This window comes from Martes martes, assembly GCF_963455335.1.
Source record: "Martes martes genome assembly, chromosome: 3".
NCBI classification, from domain to species: domain Eukaryota; kingdom Metazoa; phylum Chordata; class Mammalia; order Carnivora; family Mustelidae; genus Martes; species Martes martes.
The window spans coordinates 65000676-65022355 of NC_137890.1; the positions used below are offsets into that span (position 1 = coordinate 65000676).

The 21680-nt window shown below is 35.9% G+C and overlaps 1 protein-coding gene across 1 annotated transcript; it reads right to left on the reverse strand.

Moving 5' to 3' along the window:
* Positions 1-286: 286 nt before the first annotated feature.
* On the reverse strand, positions 287-12593 carry UFM1 (ubiquitin fold modifier 1). The gene is made up of 6 exons (XM_080798605.1): positions 12491-12593; positions 12358-12414; positions 8992-9049; positions 4796-4835; positions 3637-3669; positions 287-2425 (listed from the first exon to the last, which is right to left on the reverse strand). Coding segments are annotated over exons 1-6 (258 nt in total). The 5' UTR covers positions 12493-12593; the 3' UTR covers positions 287-2357.
* Between the last annotated feature and the right edge of the window lie 9087 nt (positions 12594-21680).

Consider the following 21680-nt stretch of genomic DNA (forward strand, 5'->3'; position numbering starts at 1 on the left):
AATGCTTTTTATAAACAAAGATCGTTCTGTGACATACCAGATTTAAGGATTCAAAACTTTATGGGTGGTTTCTAGAGATCCTTATTTTTAATTCTCTAAGTGGCTCTGATAATCACTTAGGTTTGGAACCTACTGGCCTACCCAATTACTATGATATCTCTTTTTTATTCCTGAAAGACTGGCATTTGGAAGTATATATTCATTTCTATGACCTATGGTGATTAATCATCTTTGCACCCCTCCCCCACCTTTTTGGGCAATATTTGTGATACACCAGCTCAACAGGTATGCTGATCAGGAGATTTAATAATGAAGTAAGAGTAGACAATACAGTTTACAGTATGACAAATGTATTTTCATATGATATTAATTATGTACCAATAATGTATTTAAACAAAATATGATTACTTCAAAACATTCTGCACAAAGAACTTACAGATCACATTTATTTAATAACAAAATGTCCAATTCTTTAGGAAAATGTGTTTAATTTAAGGACTTACAAACAAAACTTTCAAAACCAAAAAAGAAAAACATTAAACAAATCACTTTATGGCACAGGACACCATAACTTACATAACACAGCAGGCAGATTTTGTTGTGGAAACAGGATGAAGTCTAAATTTAAAAATTCACAGAATGGGTATTCATAAATTTCTGGTTAACTGAGGCTTAATGACGTTAAAAACCTGGGGTCTTTGAGCATCAGTTTTGTTTAGAAAAATAAAAACTTCCCCAAATATTAGAAGCATACTTTTCTACCTTCCTGATTTAGAATCTTATTGTTCACTTGTCAAATATATGACAACATATGGTTAATTTCTTAAACTTAACTACCAATGTCACCCTTGAGATGCTGACCCGGTTACATCTCCTTACACATTTTTTTCCCAATGAACCTAGTAGGGCCTAAGACAGGGAATATAATTGAAACACACTTAGATAAAAATTGGTCTTAGAGATACTTTATTCATGAATAATTCAGCAAGTACTTATTGAAAGCCTACTACATTTCCAGGTCTAGAAAGCGCACGACAGACACAATGCCTGCCTCCAAGGAGCTCACCATCCAGAATACAGCAGGCCAAGCACTGGTTCTGAATCACTATGAGCCTTCCTTTCATCTTTCAAGATTTGCATAGATATTGATTTCCTCTGTAAGGGCAAATAAACTCTTCCCTTATGCATATCATTCTTTAGATTATCATAAGGGGAATTCTGAAGTCTGTGTGTTGACAAAGCCTACACTTTGCTTTCTCTAACTGCCTTCTGCTCCTTCTGAAATGTCATATATTTTCTTTTCCTCTTTAGTTCTCCACAACACACACTGCACTTCTGCCGATCCAGTTGGCTTGTTCTGTGATGCTCTAGTACAGCTTTCTGTTCCCCTTCATTGTGTCTTCTGTTTCTTTCCTCCTTACCAGAAAATTGGTCATTGGGGTTTCCCCAGGATCTCTTTCCTCACTTCTTATTCACTTCAGTGGCTAAACTTAACACCTCCTTAAATGCTGATTCTTTAATCAGTATAATAAACAGCATTTTCAATTAGCATTTCCCAGAGCTCTGTTGTGAATTCCAGATCTTTCCAATACCCTTTTCCTGAATGTTATTTAGAAATATTAGCCTCAATAAGACAAGGGTTTCTTGAGGTTGTTTTAAAGGTTGTATTCAGAGACTGATAAAGGATACGTAACTCAGCAAAGAACGCTTCTACTTTATTCTCAATTCTTACCAAGTACTGGATTCTGCAAGATCATAGTTAAAACTGTGTGGGACATGAATTTTACACATAAGGGCTAGATCAAAAAATTCAATTTTGGGGTCTCTGATATAGTTTGAAACTTAAAAAAACCTAAATGACAAAAAGATAGTTACGTATTCATTGTTATGTCTATATCCTTTATCATGAACAATATACAATTAAAAATCAACTATTTTTAAGTGCACACGTCAGATGCTATCAAGCAAACTGCCATGTATGACCTGCAGTCCTTTTAAATTTTTAACACAAATAGAAGATTCAGTAAACTTTAATTTTCCAAATGTTCTCAGAAAGCGTTATCAGAAGCATCCACCACTTACAAAACACAGCTGGATAATCCACTTAGCCCGAATGAACTATCTGTATGTGTTGTGAGGTAGCGATGACAGACTATGGTCTTCTGTGGAGATGGTACCCTCTATACATAGCAGTCCCTCTTCACAGGAAACGTGTGAATAACAAGAAGGGACAGAGTCACCCTTCATTATTTCATCAACTACTGGTGTTTTCATCATGTTTTAAATGCCTGACTTCAGTTTTACAACAATACAAATATTTATTTGGAAAGGTCATCCTATGTTCCAAGTAGCAGATATTAACAACTTCCAACACGATCTCTAGGAATAATCCGCAGTTCTGAACCATGCTTTAGGAAAACATTTCCTACACAAACAAACAAAATACAAAGTTATGTATTTAAAAAATGACAAGTTATCTCAACATTCCAACAATGATCATAATATAAGACACAAAGAAGTATAAACTAAGTAGGTACAGAAGCTCAAATAGCTTCAGACTAACTCCATGCTTTAAGGCTTGTTCCCATTCCTCTCACATCTTCATAACCCAACCAAATGTCTGAAAATGTTAAATATCACTAGCCACAAAAGTGCTAACACATACACTCAGCAAACAACAATGTAATTTAATCATCAATACTTGCTAATTTAATATACAATAAAATATCTAAGGACAGAAAGAACAGTAAATCTAAATTACCACAAATGACAAAGTTTAGCAACCTGATCTGACCTCTTTTTGCTCAATTACTTGCTGAAATTTTCTTCAAGGCCCATGATATGCACAATTCAACTTTTAAGGGTAATACAACAGGCAGCATGTTACAATAAGCAGTAACTCGAATTAATATGAACTACTGAACATTTCTACAGTAAGAAGAAATATGAACTACTGAACATTTCTACAGTAAGAAGAAATAAAACCTTTAAACCTAATTTTAAAGACATCTCTACAATAAAATGCTTCATGATTTTCAATAATCTTTTTAATAAAAAGGATTACATACTTAAAACTACTGATTTAAGTAAAAAAAAAAAACCTACAATTTTAAATCACTCATTATTTTCTAGATGGCTAAATTTCAATTCCAAGGCCTTATGAGGACAATATAATTTTGTTATAATACGGAAGTACTTTAGAATGATTTAAACGTAACTACTGCTCAAATTGAGATCACATTAAAGTATGCTTAATTATAAAACACTGTAATTAGATTATAAACCAAAAAAGGCTTATAATATACAATTGTATATACAATTACCTATTAAAGGTATTTACCTATTAAAGGTGTTTAATACATAGGTATTAAACCTATGAGTTTAATAGGTTATTATTTAATAGGTTTATTAGTGAGGTTTTCTCTTCCTTGTAGCCAAAAGCATTTATGTATCTGATAACCCTAAGGAAATAAATTATTGCTGAGACACAGCTAAAGACTCCTATATAATCGCTAAAAAATACCTATTATCCTAGTAAAAATCCCATCTAGTTGAATCAGAATGAATCACATGTTCAGTATCAACTGACACGCATAGCCCCACCCACATCTTCATGAGTTTCAGACAAATACTCACCAGCAGTCTGGGCAGGATTTATTCCTATTCCATCTAGAAAATAAGTCATAAAATTATCTAAGTTGTTTATTTCTAAAGCTAAAATGGTTTAACAGTAATAAGAGATTTGCTGCTATGGGATATATAGGCACAAGCCAAACAATTTCAATCCAAAAACAGAAATGACAAATCTTTCAGCTAAGTTACCTATTGAAATCCCATTACTATTACCCATTTACACACACTGCTGGATTAGACAAGAACAGCTGTCGATGCCATGATCCTGATAAATTCCACAGAAGACAGTGCATTCTATTTTCACACCCAGTGAAAAATACAGTCAAAAGCACCTCAGGTATGTCCTTAATCATTTACATATTGCTCCTGAGGCATAAAATCTTAAGGCCAGGAGAGCCCACAAAGTCATTTAATTCAAGTTGCAGTGACACCTGATGAAAGTTTACAAAGCATTTTCTTAACAGCTAATTCGTAAACCTAAAACTTTCCGGAAAGTAGATTGGCTTTCTTTTCAGGTAGAGAAACACTTCAATTTGACAGCATACACTAAGCAGGGTCGGGCCTGGTTAGTACTTGGATGGGAGACAGCATACGGAATGTTTCAGAATGAGAAATTCTGTCATATATAAACCATCACAATTATTACTTGTATTCTAAGATATTCAGAATTTAAACTATAGATCCAACTGAATAAAATTCTTATTATTTCAAGCTTATAAGAAATAGTTTACTGCAGGAAAGCAATAAAAAGTTGTAGCAAAGGTACTTTGCCATTTAACTTCCTATATTCTAAAAGTACTTACAACTTATTAAAAAACAATACACCTTGTTAAATAGAGGGAAAGGTTATTTTTAGTAATAATATGGCATGAATTGATAAGGACACAGATAATGTAAAGTGCTATACGATACCAGAAGCATAAAGAAACCAAAGAGAGCTCATTATGGACAATAACCGTGACTTAGGACACAGATAATGTAAAGTGCTATACGATACCAGAAGCATAAAGAAACCGAAGAGAGCTCATTATGGACAATAACCTTGACTTAGTGTTTAACCTTGACTTAGTGCCTTTTTGTATTAAGTCAATTTTAATTAATCTACCTTTTAAACAATTTCTCTAGCTCCGAAGTAATAAATAGTTTTAAAATGAATTCTTACCATTGGTAATAATTGCACTTGTTGCTGCAGGAACTTTAAACTAAAAAGAAGAAAAAGGAAAAAAAAATCATTGTTTATCTTTATAAACGTTTATATAAAAATATATATTTATATACATAAACTATAAAAGATGGTTAGCAAAGATGGGGTACATATAATCAATTCTATAATCCTAAAATGTGATTTATCTTTTAGGGCGATGTCGTCAAAGAAAATATTATAACTGGCATAATTTAATGAACAGTATCTTTTTCTAAATATTGCATTTCACTGCATCTAGGACACCAAACATTACAAAAAAAGAAAAACACTATCAATAAATATACTCTTTCAGACTTAGACATGTTAGTTTTATCATATATAGTATCTCTCTTGCCTAACTGAAAATAAAACAATGGCTTAGAACGTTCCTAAAATTTCTCTATAGAAATAGTAAAGTCAAACAAATGCTCTCGTGTTTAATGGAAGATGAACCAAAGCTCAAATTCCTTCCTCAAATTCTCCTACGAATGTATTGCTGACTTAGATTTCACAGGATTGCAATAGTCTAATTATGCCACCAGGAAATAACAACTAAGGTCAAGTAGGGGCAGATGATGTCCACTAGACAATTATGTGACTGCCAAATGGCTAACAGTGAGAGTAAGATGTGTAAAAAGATGCATTTTATGAATCAATAAAATGTGGTATAGAACTTATTGGTAGCTAAAGGGAGAAGTCTTCTCTTAATTCTTTAGAGACCAGCAGTTGTCAAAATGTGTTCATGTACTCATAAGTTCATTCATTTATCTACCTCATAAGTTCATTCATTTACCTAACAAATATTTATTAAGTACTTCTATGCTAGAGACTAGTTTTATAGATATTACAGTTGAGTTTTATGATCAAATAAATTTGATGCAGCTAATACAGTTTATTTAATGCCAAGAAGGATTTGGTGAATGAACTATTTCCCATACTCTTTGGCCACAGATTCTAGTTTTGCATGGTTTTTGTTGTTGTTGTTTCAGTGGTTCCAGTGGTCTTGGACAAGTAGTCAGGGAAATGCTGCTCCAGGTATTTATAATGGTCACATATACATAGTTAAGAAAAACAAATGAAGTTTAATAAACTTTAAACTTAAAAAAAAATAATTTATAAATTAAAAATTCAAGTTTTCAAAATAAAAATTTATGCATAAGAACATAAAGTGTTACTAGATTATGTACCTAATAAACATGTAACTTTACTGTCCATATGGTACACTTTTTTTTTTTTTTTTAAGACTTTATTTATTTGAGAGAGAGTGAGAGAGAACATGAGAGGGGAGAAGATCAGAGGTAGAAGCAGACTCCCCGCGGAGCTGGGAGCCCTATACCGGACTCGATCCCAGGACTTCTGGGATCATGACCTGAGCTTGAAGGCAGTGGCTTAACCAACTGAGCCACCCAAGCGCCCCATATGGTACACTTTTATTTGTAAATGTCCTTTAAAGGATTTAAAAAATTTTAAATAAATCTAATTTAAAGTAATTCAGAATATGCTTTAATATTAAAATACTTCGGGCACCTGGGTGGCTCAGTGGGTTAAAGCCTCTGCCTTCAGCTCAGGTCATGACCCCAGGGTCCTGGGATGGAGCCCCACATTGGGCTCTCTGCTCAGCAGGGAGCCTGCTTCCTCCTCTCTCTCTGCCTGCCTCTCTGCCTACTTGTGATCTCTACCTGTCAAATAAGTAAATAAAATCTTAAAAAAAAATACTTCAAGATTTATAGAGATTGTAATACTTAATAAAACTTAGAGCAAATATCCAAATTAGTTATAGAACATCTCAGATTTCTAAAACTTGAATATTACAAAGTTTCCAGTTACTCTACTGGGGATCTTATTCTTGGATTATGTCCATTTTAGGATAAGCTATGCATTTTTAGTCATAGCCATATAGTGGCAGCATATTTATGAACATTAAAAACAATAAGCAACTGCTGACATAATTTTTCCCTTTTCCAGAACGTAGAAGCAACGGTTAAGCAGAAATCTGCGGAAGCATCACTAGTGATGTAAAATTCAGCAACTATTATGTTCATGTTCAAACTGACGAGTTTTCTTCTGGATGCAAAGTATTTCATGCTCCTAAATTTTCATTTCTTTCCGTTCTCAGACCCCTAAAATCTTTTAATTTAGGATGTTAAAAGGCTGTTCTTGGGTTTTTGACAACTCACTACTTATACTTACTTAAACTAATTCTTAGTCCTATTGGAGAATTTTCTTATTTTTTAAAAATTATTTTACTAAGAATTTAAACCCACATGTTCAGTTTGTCAACACTTGTCTTCACTGTAAGAGCCTGTCTCATCTTATGAAAGGCCCTCTCATTGCTACCTCAAAGTCATAAGCTTTCTAAATGTATAATACCTACGATTCATAAGTTATAAGCTACATCAAAACCTCAATAAATACACACAGTTATGTGAAATTTGTAAGTTTATTTTCTATTGCATGTCTGTTATTTTTTATACTTTTACTAGAAAACCAAGATCACAATACCTTCACCTTAAAAAGAACATATATAACTACAAAATATAATAATCAAATATTAATTATAGCTCAAATTGACCTTTTTTTTTAAAAAATTTGTTTATTTGACAGAGATCACAAGTAGGCAGAGAGGCAGGCAGAGAGGCAGGCAGAGAGAGGAGGAAGCAGGCTCCCTGCTGAGCAGAGAGCCCGATGCGGGGCTCAATCCCAGGACCCTGGGATCATGACCTGAGCTGAAGGCAGAGGCTTTAACCCACTGAGCCACCCAGATGCCCCTTGACCTACTTTTTTAATTGTAATTTGTGGGATCTCTCCTATTCCCCAGGACCAGGAATGTTTCTTGCAGGTGATCTGTGCAGCAGAAAGTAATGCTAATGCTGTTTCCTAGCTCTTTTTAGTTACTCTTTTTTTTCTTTTTAGTTATTCTGTATGTGATATGTGAAATATATATATTTCATAAAATATAAAATATATATGTTTTATATAGTACTATAAAACAAGTACTACCACTTTTCAGTTTAATTCTGAAGGAATGATAAATAATGTTAGTGGTCCTGGACAATATCTATCTGTAAATACTGATGGATTGGCTGATTCTCCATTAATAGCTTAAATTCAGGATAGGATTATGGATTAAGCTAGTTTATTTAGGTACTAAAATTATTCTTCTGTGACTATAAACTGTTTTGACGATTCTGAACCAAAACATTTGGCATTTGGATTTGAGCTACTCTAGATTTGTACAGCACTTTTAACTTCACAAAATATCAGTAAAGGCAATTATATTTTTACTCAAAATCATTTAATCAGACAGGAAAGATGGGTATTAATTACTCCCATTTTACAGGATATGAAATTTGAAGAAAAGAGAAACTGAGAGGCTTGTCCATGTCATACAGATAATTAATGACACAATTAAGTCTGTCAAGTCACATTTTTGTGCTATTTCCACCAGACCAAGCTACTCTTGTAGTGTTTTGTCCAAAGAGTTGTTTTATGGATGCATCTGATAACTCTGGATGAAAAAAAAATTTTATTTTTTAAGAACCAAAAACCTAAAATGTTTTAAAAGACTACACACATTTAAAAGCAAACAGCTGACATGCTCAAACAGAAAACTTAAAAAATATGATAAAGACATTAAAAGAATTCTAATTCTATAATCAAAATGAGTAAAAACAGGTTTATAGACTACACTGTAAAATAATGTTGCTGGTTAAAAAAATTCCCATATCCTCAAACCTTTCCAATTTCAATATAACTTTTCCTTATAATTTTCAATTGTTGCATTAAAAAGAGATTTGTTTAACTCATTCATCCTACTTCTGTAAGTCTTAACTTCCACGTCACTTAGTCTGTAAGTAGGGCTTAACTTTTTGATAGCATGAACCTAGTAATGAATCCACATGGATGTGGTGGGTCAAGATACACGCAAAATTTAAAGACTTTTTTTTTTTTTTTTTTTAAAGATTTATTTGAGAGAGAGAGAGCAGGTGGGAGAGGAAAAGAGAAACTCAAGCGTACCTGGGGCTGGATCACAAGACCCTAGGACCAGACCTGAGCTGAAACTGAGTCAGATACTTAACCGACTATGCCATTCAGGCGCCCCCAAATTTAAAGACTTTTGAAAAAGATACTGCTAAACTGCATTCCATACAGGTTGTTCCAATTTCTATACTTACTTCTTCTGCTGCAAACTTTAAGACTGCTGTGAAAGGTGTACTTTCAGGAACACTAAGTCTGCAAGAAGAATTAAAAAGAATTTTTTAAAAAGCTGATTATTCTTAAAGCCCCTCGTTCCTTACTTTGGCTAATGTAGTAGAGCTGGCCAAAGCTGTCTTTTGAGGCTGAAGGTTGTCTACTCTGACTGCACGCTATGTTCATTAACTTTAAAATGACCAAAAAAAAAAAAGAGCAATTAATTTCATAACTGAGATGATGTCCACAGTTCCACCTAAAAATTAAACTATATAGGTGAAACTTGATATATTTTTAATATTTTGATACAAAGAGGTCTAGTATATAGGTTGCTGCTTGTTTCCACATATGGATTTCAAAAAGTCAAATCTCTCCTTAGCTGTCAGTCCACTTTACCATCTCCAGTCCAAATACCTCTTCACCTGATGCATCAAAATCATCATTTTCATTGTAAAGAGTCTAGCTTAACCTCTTCAGGAACCTTCTAGTGTACTTTTAATAATCAAGTCTGAAATAGTAGATTAAATTATGAAAATGAATATGCTCACTATGATAAAATGTGAAGTGACTTTCTACCTTTTATATCATCATTAGAAAAAAGGGCTTAATACAATCTGATAACATTTTGGAGATGCAATGTGTGATGTTGTTACTAACTTGTATAGCGTCAAATATACGAAAGATTACTGATAAATGGTCAATCTATATGAATTTTCCAATTTAAAAACTAAAAACAGAACTGACATTATACTCCAAGAAAACACTTAAAAACACAGAAAGAGGTTAAAAAAATATAAAAAAAAATTCCTAATGTGAAATAAATAAAAATGATTCAAGACTGTAAAACAGGTGATCTTTAAAGCAGGGAAATGACTGGTAATCTAACATTTCTTTTTGAATACTTGTCACCACTGTATTGTGCTTTAATGTTTAATAAACTACCATTATGTAATACCTTAGGGATGTGTCCCATTTCTTCACTTAGTTATAAATTACTGAATATAAAAATCACTAGCTACCACAACACATTATAATGACTTCCAGCAGAAGCATGAATCAGACTGAGTCAAAGGTGTATTTAATTCATCCCATATATACATTTGATTTAACATTTCTATAACCTAATGGTACTACCAAGAGTGAATTTATCAAAAAACAAAAGACAAAACAAATAATAAAAACTCTGACATCCCCCAGAATAAATCTGGAACTGTAACATCCCTTTTAGAATTCAACTACTAGGAATGTTAGAAACTCAAGGGACTTTTTTTTTTTTTTTTTTAATCAAAGCACACATTTACTGGCTTGGCAAGTGAAAAGTGATTAAAAAGTCAAAGCGTGTTCTCCCACAATTTTTAAAAAATTGCATTTAATAGTACTCAATTACTAGTTACCAATTACTCTGAATAGGATACACAGCATATTAGCCCTACACATACATACACGTTATACCTATTTTATACACACATACACACCCATACAGAGATTATACAGACACACATACTACATACACAATAAACAGTAGGTATGCCTATCATATTTATTTAGTCACCAATATTAACTGAACTGGTACAAAGTTCCAGGCACTCTTACAGATACTACTGCTGCCCTACTCTGTCCTTTCTCCCTCCATCTTACTTTTCTCCTAGATATTTTTATGGTGATGAGAATAACCCAGTATAAAGGGAGAAATCAAAGATGATGAGGAGACAGGGATCTCTGGACTCCACCTGCTTTAATCTTGAGAAGACTAAAATAGATGATATCCAGAGCCCAAGTGGTACAGCTGGCTTTTCATAGGAATAAAGTCAGGTTATCCTTTCTAACAGGATGGTGGACAGAAATTATGGGTTTATAGACACAGTAGTAGCTTTACAGATGTGATGATGGAAAAGACGAATTTTCCTCTCATAGCTTCAGAGAAAGGGAAAAGCACTGTGGAAAGTATGAAGACTTTTTTTTTTTTTAAATCCTCTCAGAGAATGAAAAGAAAAATAAGCAAACTTGGGAACTGCAGCAGAGCGTTAGGTACTACTGAGCATAGTTATGAGTTTTACACAAAATCCATCAGCCTAACTGTGTAATTTTCTCAAAAGACATTCAGCTATGTACAGAGATCACAGTAGCTGAGAGTTCAGAGTTGGTGTTTCACCAAGCAAAACATACTGAGGAGAGGAGGACACCAGAGATGAGGTCAGTGGACCACTAGATAGAGTGGACCGTGGACTCTGCGAGAGTTAGAAAAGGAACTTGGTAAAGCGGGGGAAGAGGGTAGTGACAGATGTAAAAAGCAGTCTGATCAATGAATTAAAAGAAACATTTTTTTAACAGAAGAAATATTAGAGCACATTAGATACAAGAAGACAATGTAGTCATTCACAAGAGCCTACTTAAAAATGACACCTTAGCTGGAGCAGTTACTGAAGAAGACCTTAAGGTTTTAAGCTGTAACTGTGAATATCTGAGATAAGGTGAAAAAGATTCATGTGGGAAAAAAAAAAGCTTCAGGGTAGGAGTTGCAGGGGTCACAGACAGTTAAGTCACTGAGGCCGATGACAACTGTTAACAGTATGATTAAGGAGGTCTCGATATTAGTTGTTTAACTATGCCTAAAATTCTACTGAAGTCTTGCCTTTTGCTGCATTTATGCGACTTCCAGCTGCAATAACCTCAATCCTGTTTATCTAAGAAAATTTCGGTTGACTATGTAGTTAAGCCTGTGCCAAACCATCATTAAACTGCTAAAGGAGAAAAAAGGGCCTCGCGCGGATTAATTGGCCTATGTCCGCATTTCTCGTATCTGCTAATCACACTTTTTATTAAATCCCAACATACGAAGTGTATGATTTGAGGCTCATTACTTTGTGACGCCCGACTGTTGAGTCACTCACACAGGAATCAGAAGCCGGACAATGATAAACGTTCAAGTAATTACAGAATCTCAACTGGGCTGTCTTCCCTACTTCCTGTAACAGCTGGTCAAAGCAGCAAAAGGCCTTTCCAATCAGGAGCCGAGACTCCTTTAAGGAACACAGCAAATCATCAGAGCCGTCTACACGTCCTCCCGCTCCAAAACCCACCCATGGAGTCCCGAGGACAGGTCACCTATCAGCAACAACGTTCCTGTCACACGCCCCTGCTCCTTCGCACCGAGGAGAGTGGACATTCAGCCGGGCAGGCGCCGGTTGTCTCCTTTCAGGCTCGGGCGGGATGGGGGAGGTTTCAGAAGAGCGAAGGAGGGGGGAAAGGGACGGGATACAGCTTGCTGGGGTGGGAGAGGATCTGAAGGCCAGCCTGGTCCCCAACCCCCAGCCCCAGCCTACAAGGCCCACCGCCGCCAGGCTACTCACACTTTGTAAGGCAGCCGCGGGTCCGACGTCAGCGTGATCTTAAAAGAAACCTTCGACCTGAGGAGGAAAGCGGGAGAGAGTTAAAGTCGTGCAGCGGGACCAGGGATTGGGATCGGGATCAGCAAACACTTACATGGTGGGGCCGCTCCGGGTGGAGACCCCAGCCAATTCCGTGTGGACTCCCACTTCCTCCGCTCTGCCCGGGAACGTCCCGCCCCACTCTGGTCCACGTCCCCCTCAGCAATCTGGGGGCCTCCAAAGTTGCTCTCGTCTAAGACACTGCCTGAAAATAGGTTCCTGTTTTTCGTGCCAATAGGCGCCTCCAACTTACAAAGAGCTACTGATTTTACACTTTAAGCTCTGAAGACTAAAGCGTGGATCGTATGAAAGAAAGTATTTCTAACTGCGGTTATATTCTATCGTATTTTCAGTCAGGCAATATAAATGTGGGTAGAGACGGCAGGACTCTAGGTCCCAGCTGGCAGCTTGGGGCGGAAGAGCGAGCACAGAGTAGGCGGGCGCAGAGTGAGGCGTGGCGAGGGGCGGGGAGATAGGCGGGGCTAGAGCAGCGTTCCACGAAGTTGCTAAGACAACCTGTTCTTGGAAAAACTGGACTGTTGAGTTCAAGAACTGGAATCTTCACCCCGCTCTAGTGTTCGTATTCTTCTGTCTTCCCAGCAATGCAACACTCTTAAATCTTGTATTTCCAGTTTTCCTCTTTAAAACTTTACAATACCGACGTCCGACTAATTTCAACAGACACTAGAGTTAGCAAGTTGGTGAGAAAGGCAAGATGTCTGTGTTAGAGGAACTTGGACTGTATGTAGATGGAAAGAGCAATTCATGAACAGGATTCCAATAGTTTGTTATGTAGTCTGATGGGAACTAGGGTGCCGATCATCAGCACATTTATTCAATTTAGTAACAAACTTTGAATTCTTTCTATGTGGCAGGCAGTAAAGCTAATTAGGGGGGATGCTGGAATGGGAAGATAGGCAGGTGCCAACGCTCTACTATCTAACAGAAATTCTTATATGTGAAGACAAACTGAATGCCCTCCAATTCAAAGCATCTGTGTTTGCAAAATAAAGATCCCTCTCACAATGTCTGTAATGCCCTTTCTAAGAAATACTGCAATGAATGACAAAATAGGAAACAGGTAGGTACTAAAATAATGAGGAGATCTAGTTAATTTTTAAGATATTATGTTAGATTTTTAAGGAGAGATATCTAAGAAGAATAGGGAAGCAACTGCAGGAGGAATGTTAAAGACCCAATTTCTGTAATTCTGTATCAGAGTGCTATTCTCGGGTGACAGCTCCCCAGGGCGAGAGTGCTGACTCTGATTTAGGAAAGAAAGGCTTTGATATTCTCGTGACACTCACTGTGTTCTTCACTTAAAAAAATTCAGGTCTTGCCATAGAGAGAGCTGGAGGCAAATGTTGATTGATAGATTTGGGGATTGACAGGTAAAGCATTAATAGCTGAAACTATGGGATTAGTTGGTATGACTAAGATTTTTGAGGATAGCAATAAGAAGAAAACTACTGATTGTGTCTACCTGGTGTCAGATAGCCAAACAATGAAGAGATTAAAGTACATACTTTACAGTCTTTATTTCTAAAAATACGTGTATATATTTAAACAGTATTTGCACCTTGTTATTTATAGTTTTATTTCTGCTCATGTATAAAGCCATGTCATAAAATCCTGAAGAGAAAAAATATTTTGTTTAGAGTTTTTATTGTATTTACAAAAAGTAGTGAAGACAAGATTTAATTCCAGGCAGTGTGACTTTAGTACTCACATTTCATTGCCTCTTTAGAAAACATATTAATATAATATATCAAAAGGACAAAGGGAAAATATTGTGTTCAAAAGATGTTGAAAAGTACTTATTCCTAAATGTTTAGAATTCCTTCCCACCTCAATAGCTTAAAACTGCTTCCCATATATTTGTATCCTCAGAGTCACAGCATAATTTCTAGAGCCTTCTGTGTTTTATTTTCTTGATACAAGAAAAGAATTGATAAGTAGATTATTTATACTTAATATTTTTTGTTCTTTTTGACTTTGCCAGGACATCTAGCAAAATTGGGCAAATATATCAGAAAAAGAACCTTATTTACTGAAACATTGAAGTGCTGAAGTACATTTAATGACCGTAAACAAAAACGAACTCTGGGTTTTAGGAGGTAATTGGCAAATGCAACATTTTAAGACAAGGAACAGCATGAATGGCGTAATGTGTTTCAGAAGGGATCCAATTAGTATCATGTAGAGGCAGAAATGATTATAGAGTACACAGTTTGGCCATATTAGAACCCATTAATATAAATGAAATATATCAATGTTCTGTTTACAAAGCATATAAATTTCTCATTATTAGAAAGGAATTGGAGGGAAATTAAATTTGTATAAGAACTAAAAAGATTTGCTTATGTAGTTATAAAAATCCTTCTTATCAGCATATCTGTAACCAGCTTTAAATAAGATAGAAAACATCAGATTTGGAAGCAAAAACAAAAAACAAAAAACTGTCTTCCTAACTTTTTTACCCTAATTTGACTATATTTATTTTATATTTATGATTATAACTAAAATCCCCTGATATTCTAATTATGGAATACTGAAAGGTTTTCACTGGGATAAATCTGAGGATCTTTTACTCCAAGCATTTTGTATTATAGGAAACAAATTGTAGTCTGGCCAATTGATAATGAATGGATATTTTTATTGCAGTTTAATTTGGTTGTTTTTTAAAATTATCTTTACTCTTCCTATAATCCTCTACGGGACAGTGATATCACTGGGTCAGTGATAATAATAATGGTTCAACATTTATTAAGATTAATTTCATGCTAAATATTATCTTCAACATTTAGTATAAGGGGAATCACAAAATATAGACTTTAAACTTCGATTGTCCTTAAGTTATTAATCAGTGACAAGAAACCTTAAATGAGAGAGTTGATCTGGTAGACAAAAGTACTTGGGAATATTTAAATGCTATGTTGATCATAAGATAAGGACTATAAGTTTACATCCCTGAGAGCCAGAGGACGATGAAATATAGGAGATTAGAGCCTGGTAAGGCCAGGCAAAGGCCTTAGAGGAGGTCACAGCTCTAAATGTGCTGCACATGATTATTATTTTATCTATCTATCTATTTATTTATTTATTTCGATTGAGAAAGAAAGAGAAAGCCAGAGAGACTGGGTGAGAAATAGGGGGAGGGGCAGAGGCAGAGGGAGAGAATTTCAAGCCAACTTCCCCCAGAGCATGGACCCCCATACAGGGTGCTAATCTCACCACCCTGAGATCATGACCTGAGCCAAAACCAAGAGTCAAATGCTCAATGATGAGCTACACAGGCACCTCTGCCCTTGATTGTTGTGATTCCATACCCTTCCCAAATATTTCCTGAAATTAAATGAGGGAAACAAAGGAGTTTTCCTATGATGGTCGTTGTATGACTATAAGCCTTGTAAATGTGAGACCTAATCACCAGACTTGGAATATTTTAACTACAGTATTTGTAAAATACTTTCATATGAGAAAACATTTTAAATTGTAAAAAAAAAAAAAAATACAACAACAAAACAAAATAGGAATTTACCAGTCTTGTATAATTAAATTTTCTCTCTAAATATTGTGTGAATTATTTGTTTAATGGGAACATTACTTGTTTAAAAAAAATTAAAATAACCTCTGACAGATTTCTCCAAAGACAAGATTGTGGTTTCTTCTACATATATATATATATTTTCTCATTTTTATTCTTCCAATAGCTATGAGGTTAGTACTATTAATATTCCACTTTTAGAAGAAGAAAGTAGCACATACTAATTAAAAGACTTATCTTAAATTTAAGTAAGTGGTTAAAATGAGATTAAACTCAGATATCTGATATTAAAACTCGGTTATATTCACCATAAGAGTTTAAGTATCCAAGCCATATCCTTAGCTAGTACGCAATGATACTTTGAGGTAGCAAATGTTGTTCTCCCTCTTTCACAGATAAGGAAGTTAAGAGAAACTAATTTTTTCAAGGTCACCAAACTAGTGAAGTGCCAGAGCTGGTATTGGAACCCTGGCAGTTGGATTGAGAGCCTACACTTTGCAACATGATATGCCACAAATCTATGATCACTTATTTATAAATATTACACTTACATCATAGATACTCTGTTTTTCCCACTTCAGTCTTGAAGTCAGTTAGATTTCTTATCCTGTGCCAGGTATAATAATAGTTATTCTTCTCATATAATTGTAGAACCATTTTATATTATGTTGAAAAGGAATTCAGAGAGCTCAGTAAAGACAGTACTGTTTCGAGAAGAAACCAGAAACAGAAGAGTACACACTGAATGAGACCATTTATATATATATCGTTCAAGATCAACATAATTAATCTATGGTGTTAAAAGTGATAATGGAGGTTGCTTTTGTGAGGGTACAGTGACAGAAGTATAAAAGGAGCTTCATAGGTGCTGATAACATGTTTCCTGACCCGGGTGTTGATTGTATTCCTGTATTAACTCTGTGAAAACTCATCACATTGTTATACTTAGGGTCTATGTTCCTTGTGTATTCTATTCCAATAAAAGTTTATCTTCAAAGATTCTAAAGACTAAAAGAAAAAAAAAAAAACAGTTACCAAACAATGGCTGGGGATAATACTGGAATTTTAGTGGACAAGTTGTCAGAGGATGAGCAATGGTAAATGCAAAGAGTGGGAAAGGGTAAAAATAGTGTATTTTCGACGTATGTAAGTACAATGGAAATCAAGAAGAGATTTATTTTCCATTTTTTCCTGGTACTTTTGAAGACTTCTTAAGCTTTTTGAAAAATCATGTAATCAACTGCTATACTTTTCATGGTATTTGAATTTCCAATCAATACAGCAGTATCAAGATATATTTGTGGCTATTATACTCATGATTACCTTACACATTGGTACAGGTATTATCCACTTCACTATAACAGCTTCATTTCACTTCACTGATAGATTTTATATGAAACCTATATGAAAGCACATGTCAAATTATTATAATTTACTTTTATTTCTCTTATATATTACAGTTAGGACATGATACATATTTTTTAAAAACTATGTGTGTAGGTAGTTTGTATTATCCAGGAACCTATATTCAGGATTAAAAAGGGAGCATTAAAATATTTCCAATAAAAAAGGGGCATAGGGAGGCACTGATTTATATAATCCAGAATATTTATAATGGATACTAACAGCTCACAGTCCAATCTCTGCTGTACTAAAAATACAATTCATTTTTTCTTTTTCTATGTCTCTTTCTGTTTCAAGTCAATTTCTACCTACTGGCACTAAGTTAACCTGATTTCTTTCTGCCAAATCAAAATTTTTTAGTCAAATTAGGATTTCTAGTTCCAATATGGTTCCAGTACAGTTCTTCTTGGGGTCATATGTAGAATAGAAGCTTTCGGAATATCCGTTTGTCATCATCTGTCCAGATGCCCATTATAGTTTATATCCACTGACATCATCTGGGATATCTGCTATCCCATTATTCTCTGGGGACATATGTTCTTTTTGAATGATGGCAAGGTGTCTCAGACCAACCAGTCCTATCTAAGCCATACAAGAAATTACTCTGTGAATGTAGGAAACTCAACAGGGCTGGGTCTTCTTTGACTGGTTATAATGTGTTTCTCTCTCCAGAATGGAGGGGGGACTTTGTTGCTTTCCTGGGTTCAACTAGAACAAGAACTAGGTATCTTCTCTCACGTTCTATAATTCTGTAGGGGTTGTTTTCCTAGGGATCAGGGAATAGGCCCATTTTTTTTCTTTCTTTTTTTTAGGAATATCTTCCATGTCCTAACTGTGATTTTCTTTTCCTCCTTACTTCAGCCCAGATTAGTTTAACATCTTGGCTAGAGAAGACTGAGAAGTTAGCAAAGGGAAAATGTATGTGGCTCAGAAATTATTCCTTCAAGTATCTACTTTATATATTTTGCAACTCACAGCTTAGCATTGTCTTATTTTGCTCTCTATTACCTGACGTGGTTTTCCTCTCTATGAAATACAAGAGTACCCTTGTCTTTGAACAGAAGAAAGAGTAATGAAGTAAAGATTAAAAAGGAGAAAGAAACCTCTATTATGACTTGGAAATATTTTCTTGATATCTCTGTAAGGCAGAATTTAAGACCCAGAAATTATAAAAACAGTTTGGGGCAAAATATATCTTCCAGGCTTCCTGACTGCTATTCTATTCTAGTACACAAAGGTATATACCTTGAGGATCTTAATTGATCTAGTAATTCTACTATTGGTGAAATCAGGTATTCCTTAAAACCTTGCACAAGGCTATATTACTGGTGAGATAACTTTAGGAATATTTCACATTGTTCCTGTTAGGTAATGTAAAACTGTTTTCTCTGGTATGCGTTCAGATTCTCTTCTTTAGTTCCTCTATTTCACTTGTTGGTATAAGAAAAAAACACATTCTTAAATGTGGAAGTGTAGATACACTTTATCAGAAGATCATTCTCACAGCAAAACAAGTCCTGTAATTAATCACTGAGTAATTGCCACTGGTATATTGAAGATATGTGCCACTTCAGGCTATACTGTATTGGGTAGACACATTTGGTGGTCGTGGGGTGGAGAGAGTTCTCATTTTTGTCTAAAGTTTCTGTACCAGAGTCTTAATTTACTGAGTTGCTTTTACATTAACCATGGGAAATGTATTTCATAATTAATCAGTATGTAGCAGAAATAATATTGCAAGTGAAATAAATTTTATATAAAACTACACTACAGGAAGGAGTCAAGATGGTGGAGAAGTAGCAGGCGGAGACAACATCAGGTAGCAGGAGATCAGCTAGATAGCTTATCTAACCATTGCGAACACCTATAAATCCAATGGGAGATCAAAGAGAAGAAGAGCAACAATTCTAGAAATAGAAAATCGATCAATTTCTGAAAGGTAGGACCTGCGGAGAAGTGAATCCAAAGCGACGGAAAGACAGACCGTGGGGGGAGGGGCCAGCTCCCGGCAAGCGACGGAGCAATGGAGCAAAAAATCGGGACTTTTAAAAGTCTGCTCCACGGAGGGACATCGCTCCAGGGGCTAAACCGGGGGGAAGTCCATGAGGGATCAGTGTAACCCCAGGTCCCGCGGGATCACAGAAGGACTGGGGGTGTCTGAGTGTCACAGAACTCGCAGGTATTAGAGCGGGGAAGTCGGCTACAGCGACAAAGCCGAGGAGTGAGCTCTCAGTTCGGGGTTACCTTGAAGTGGTCACAGGCTGGATGAGCTCCGAGCACAGCCAGAGGCCAGGGAGTTGGAGTGACTAAGCACTTTTCTCCAAGTGCACAGCTGGAGGCCAGGGAGACAGAAGCGATCGAGAGCTTTTCTCCAAGCACGAGTGATTGAGCACTTTTCTCCAAGCGTGACCAGAGGCCAGGGAGACGGGGACGGTTGTTCGCTTTTCTCTGAGGACACACTGAGGAGTGGGACCCCGAGCTCTTGGCTCCTCTGGGCTGGAGATTGGGAAGCCACCATTTTCATTCCCATCCTCCGTAACTCTACAGAAAGCGTTCAGGGAACAAAAGCTCCCCAAAGCAAACCCGAGCGGATTACGTAGCTCGGCCCCTGGTAAGGGTGGTGCTATTATGCCTGGGGCAAAGACACTTGAGAATCACTACAACAGGCCCCTCCCCCAGAAGATCAACAAGAAACCCAGTCAGACCAACTTCACTCACCAAGGAGAACAGCAGAATTCCAGAGGAGAAGAAAGCAAATCTTATTTGGACAAAATGACAAGGTGGAAAAACTCAGCACAAAAAAAAAAGAACAAGAGGCAGTACCAAAGGCTGGGGACCAAATCAATACGAACATTGGTAATATGACAGATCTAGTGTTCAGAATGACAATTCTCAAGGTTCTAGCTGGGCTTGGAAAAGGCATGGAAGATATTGGAGAAACCATCTCCAGAGAGATAAAAGTCCTTTCTGGAGAAATAAAAGAACTAAAATCTAACCAAGTTAAAATAAAAAAAGCTATTAATGAGGTGAAATAAAAAACGGAAGCTCTTACTGCTAGGATAAATGAGGTAGAAGAAAGAATTAGTGACATAGAAGACCAAATGATGGAGAATAAAGAAGCTGAGCAAAAGAGAGATAAACAAATACTGGGCCACGCGGAGAGAATTCGAGATAAAAGTGACACCATAAGACCACACCACATTAGAATAATTGGGATTCCAGAAGAAGAAGAAAGAGAGAGGGGAGCAGAAGGTATATTGGAGAGAATTAGTGTAGACAATTTCCCTAATATGGCAAAGGGAACAAACATCAAAATCCAGGAGATGCCTCCCAAAATCAATAAATATAGGTCCACAACCCATCACCTGATAGTAAAATTTACAAGTCTTAGTGACAAAGAGAAAATCCTGAAAGCAGCCCTGGAAAAGAAGTCTGTGACATACAAGAGTAAAAACATTAGATTGGCAGTGGACCTATCCACAGAGACCTGGCAGGCCAGAAAGAACTGGCATGATATATTCAGAGCACTAAACGAGAAAAACAGGCAGCCAAGAATACTATATCCAGCTAGGCTATCATTGAAAATAGAAGGAGAGATAAAAAGCTTCCCGGACAAACAAAAACTGAAAGAATTTGCAAACACCAAACCAGCTCTATAGGAAATATTGAAAGGGGTCCTCTAAGCAAAGAGAGACCCTAAAAGTAGTAGATCAGAAAGAAACAGAGACAATATACAGTACCAGTCACCTTATAGGCAATACAATGGCATTAAATTCATATCTCTCAATAGTTACCCTGAATGTTAATGGGCTAAATGCCCCAATCAAAAGACACAGGGTATCAGAATGCATTAAAAAAACAAAACCCATCAATATGCTGCCTACAAGAAACTCACTTTAGACCCAAAGACGTCTCCAGATTTAACATGAGGGGGAGGAAAACAATGTACCCTGCTAATGGACATCAGAAGAAAGATGGGGTGGCAATCCTTATATCAGATCACTTAGATTTTAAGCCAAAGACTATAATAAGAGATGAGGAAGGACACTATATCATACTCAAAGGGTCTGTCCAACAAGAAGACCTAACAATCTTAAATATCTATGCCCCTAACATGGGAGCAGCCAACTATATAAACCAATTAATAACAAAATCAAAGAAATACATCAATGATAATACAATAATAGTAGGGGACTTTAACACTCCCCTCACTGAAATGGACAGATCATCTAAGCAAAAGGTCAACAAGGAAATAAAGGCCTTAAATGACACACTGGACCAGATGGACATCACA

Coding starts and splice junctions, on each gene's coding strand:
- UFM1 (XM_080798605.1), bottom strand. Junction 4,836..8,991: donor TAAAGTTTGCAGCAGAAGAA/GTAAGTATAGAA, acceptor TCTTCTTTTTAG/TTTAAAGTTCCTGCAGCAAC. Junction 2,426..3,636: donor AAATCCTGCCCAGACTGCTG/GTGAGTATTTGT, acceptor TTGTTTGTGTAG/GAAATGTTTTCCTAAAGCAT.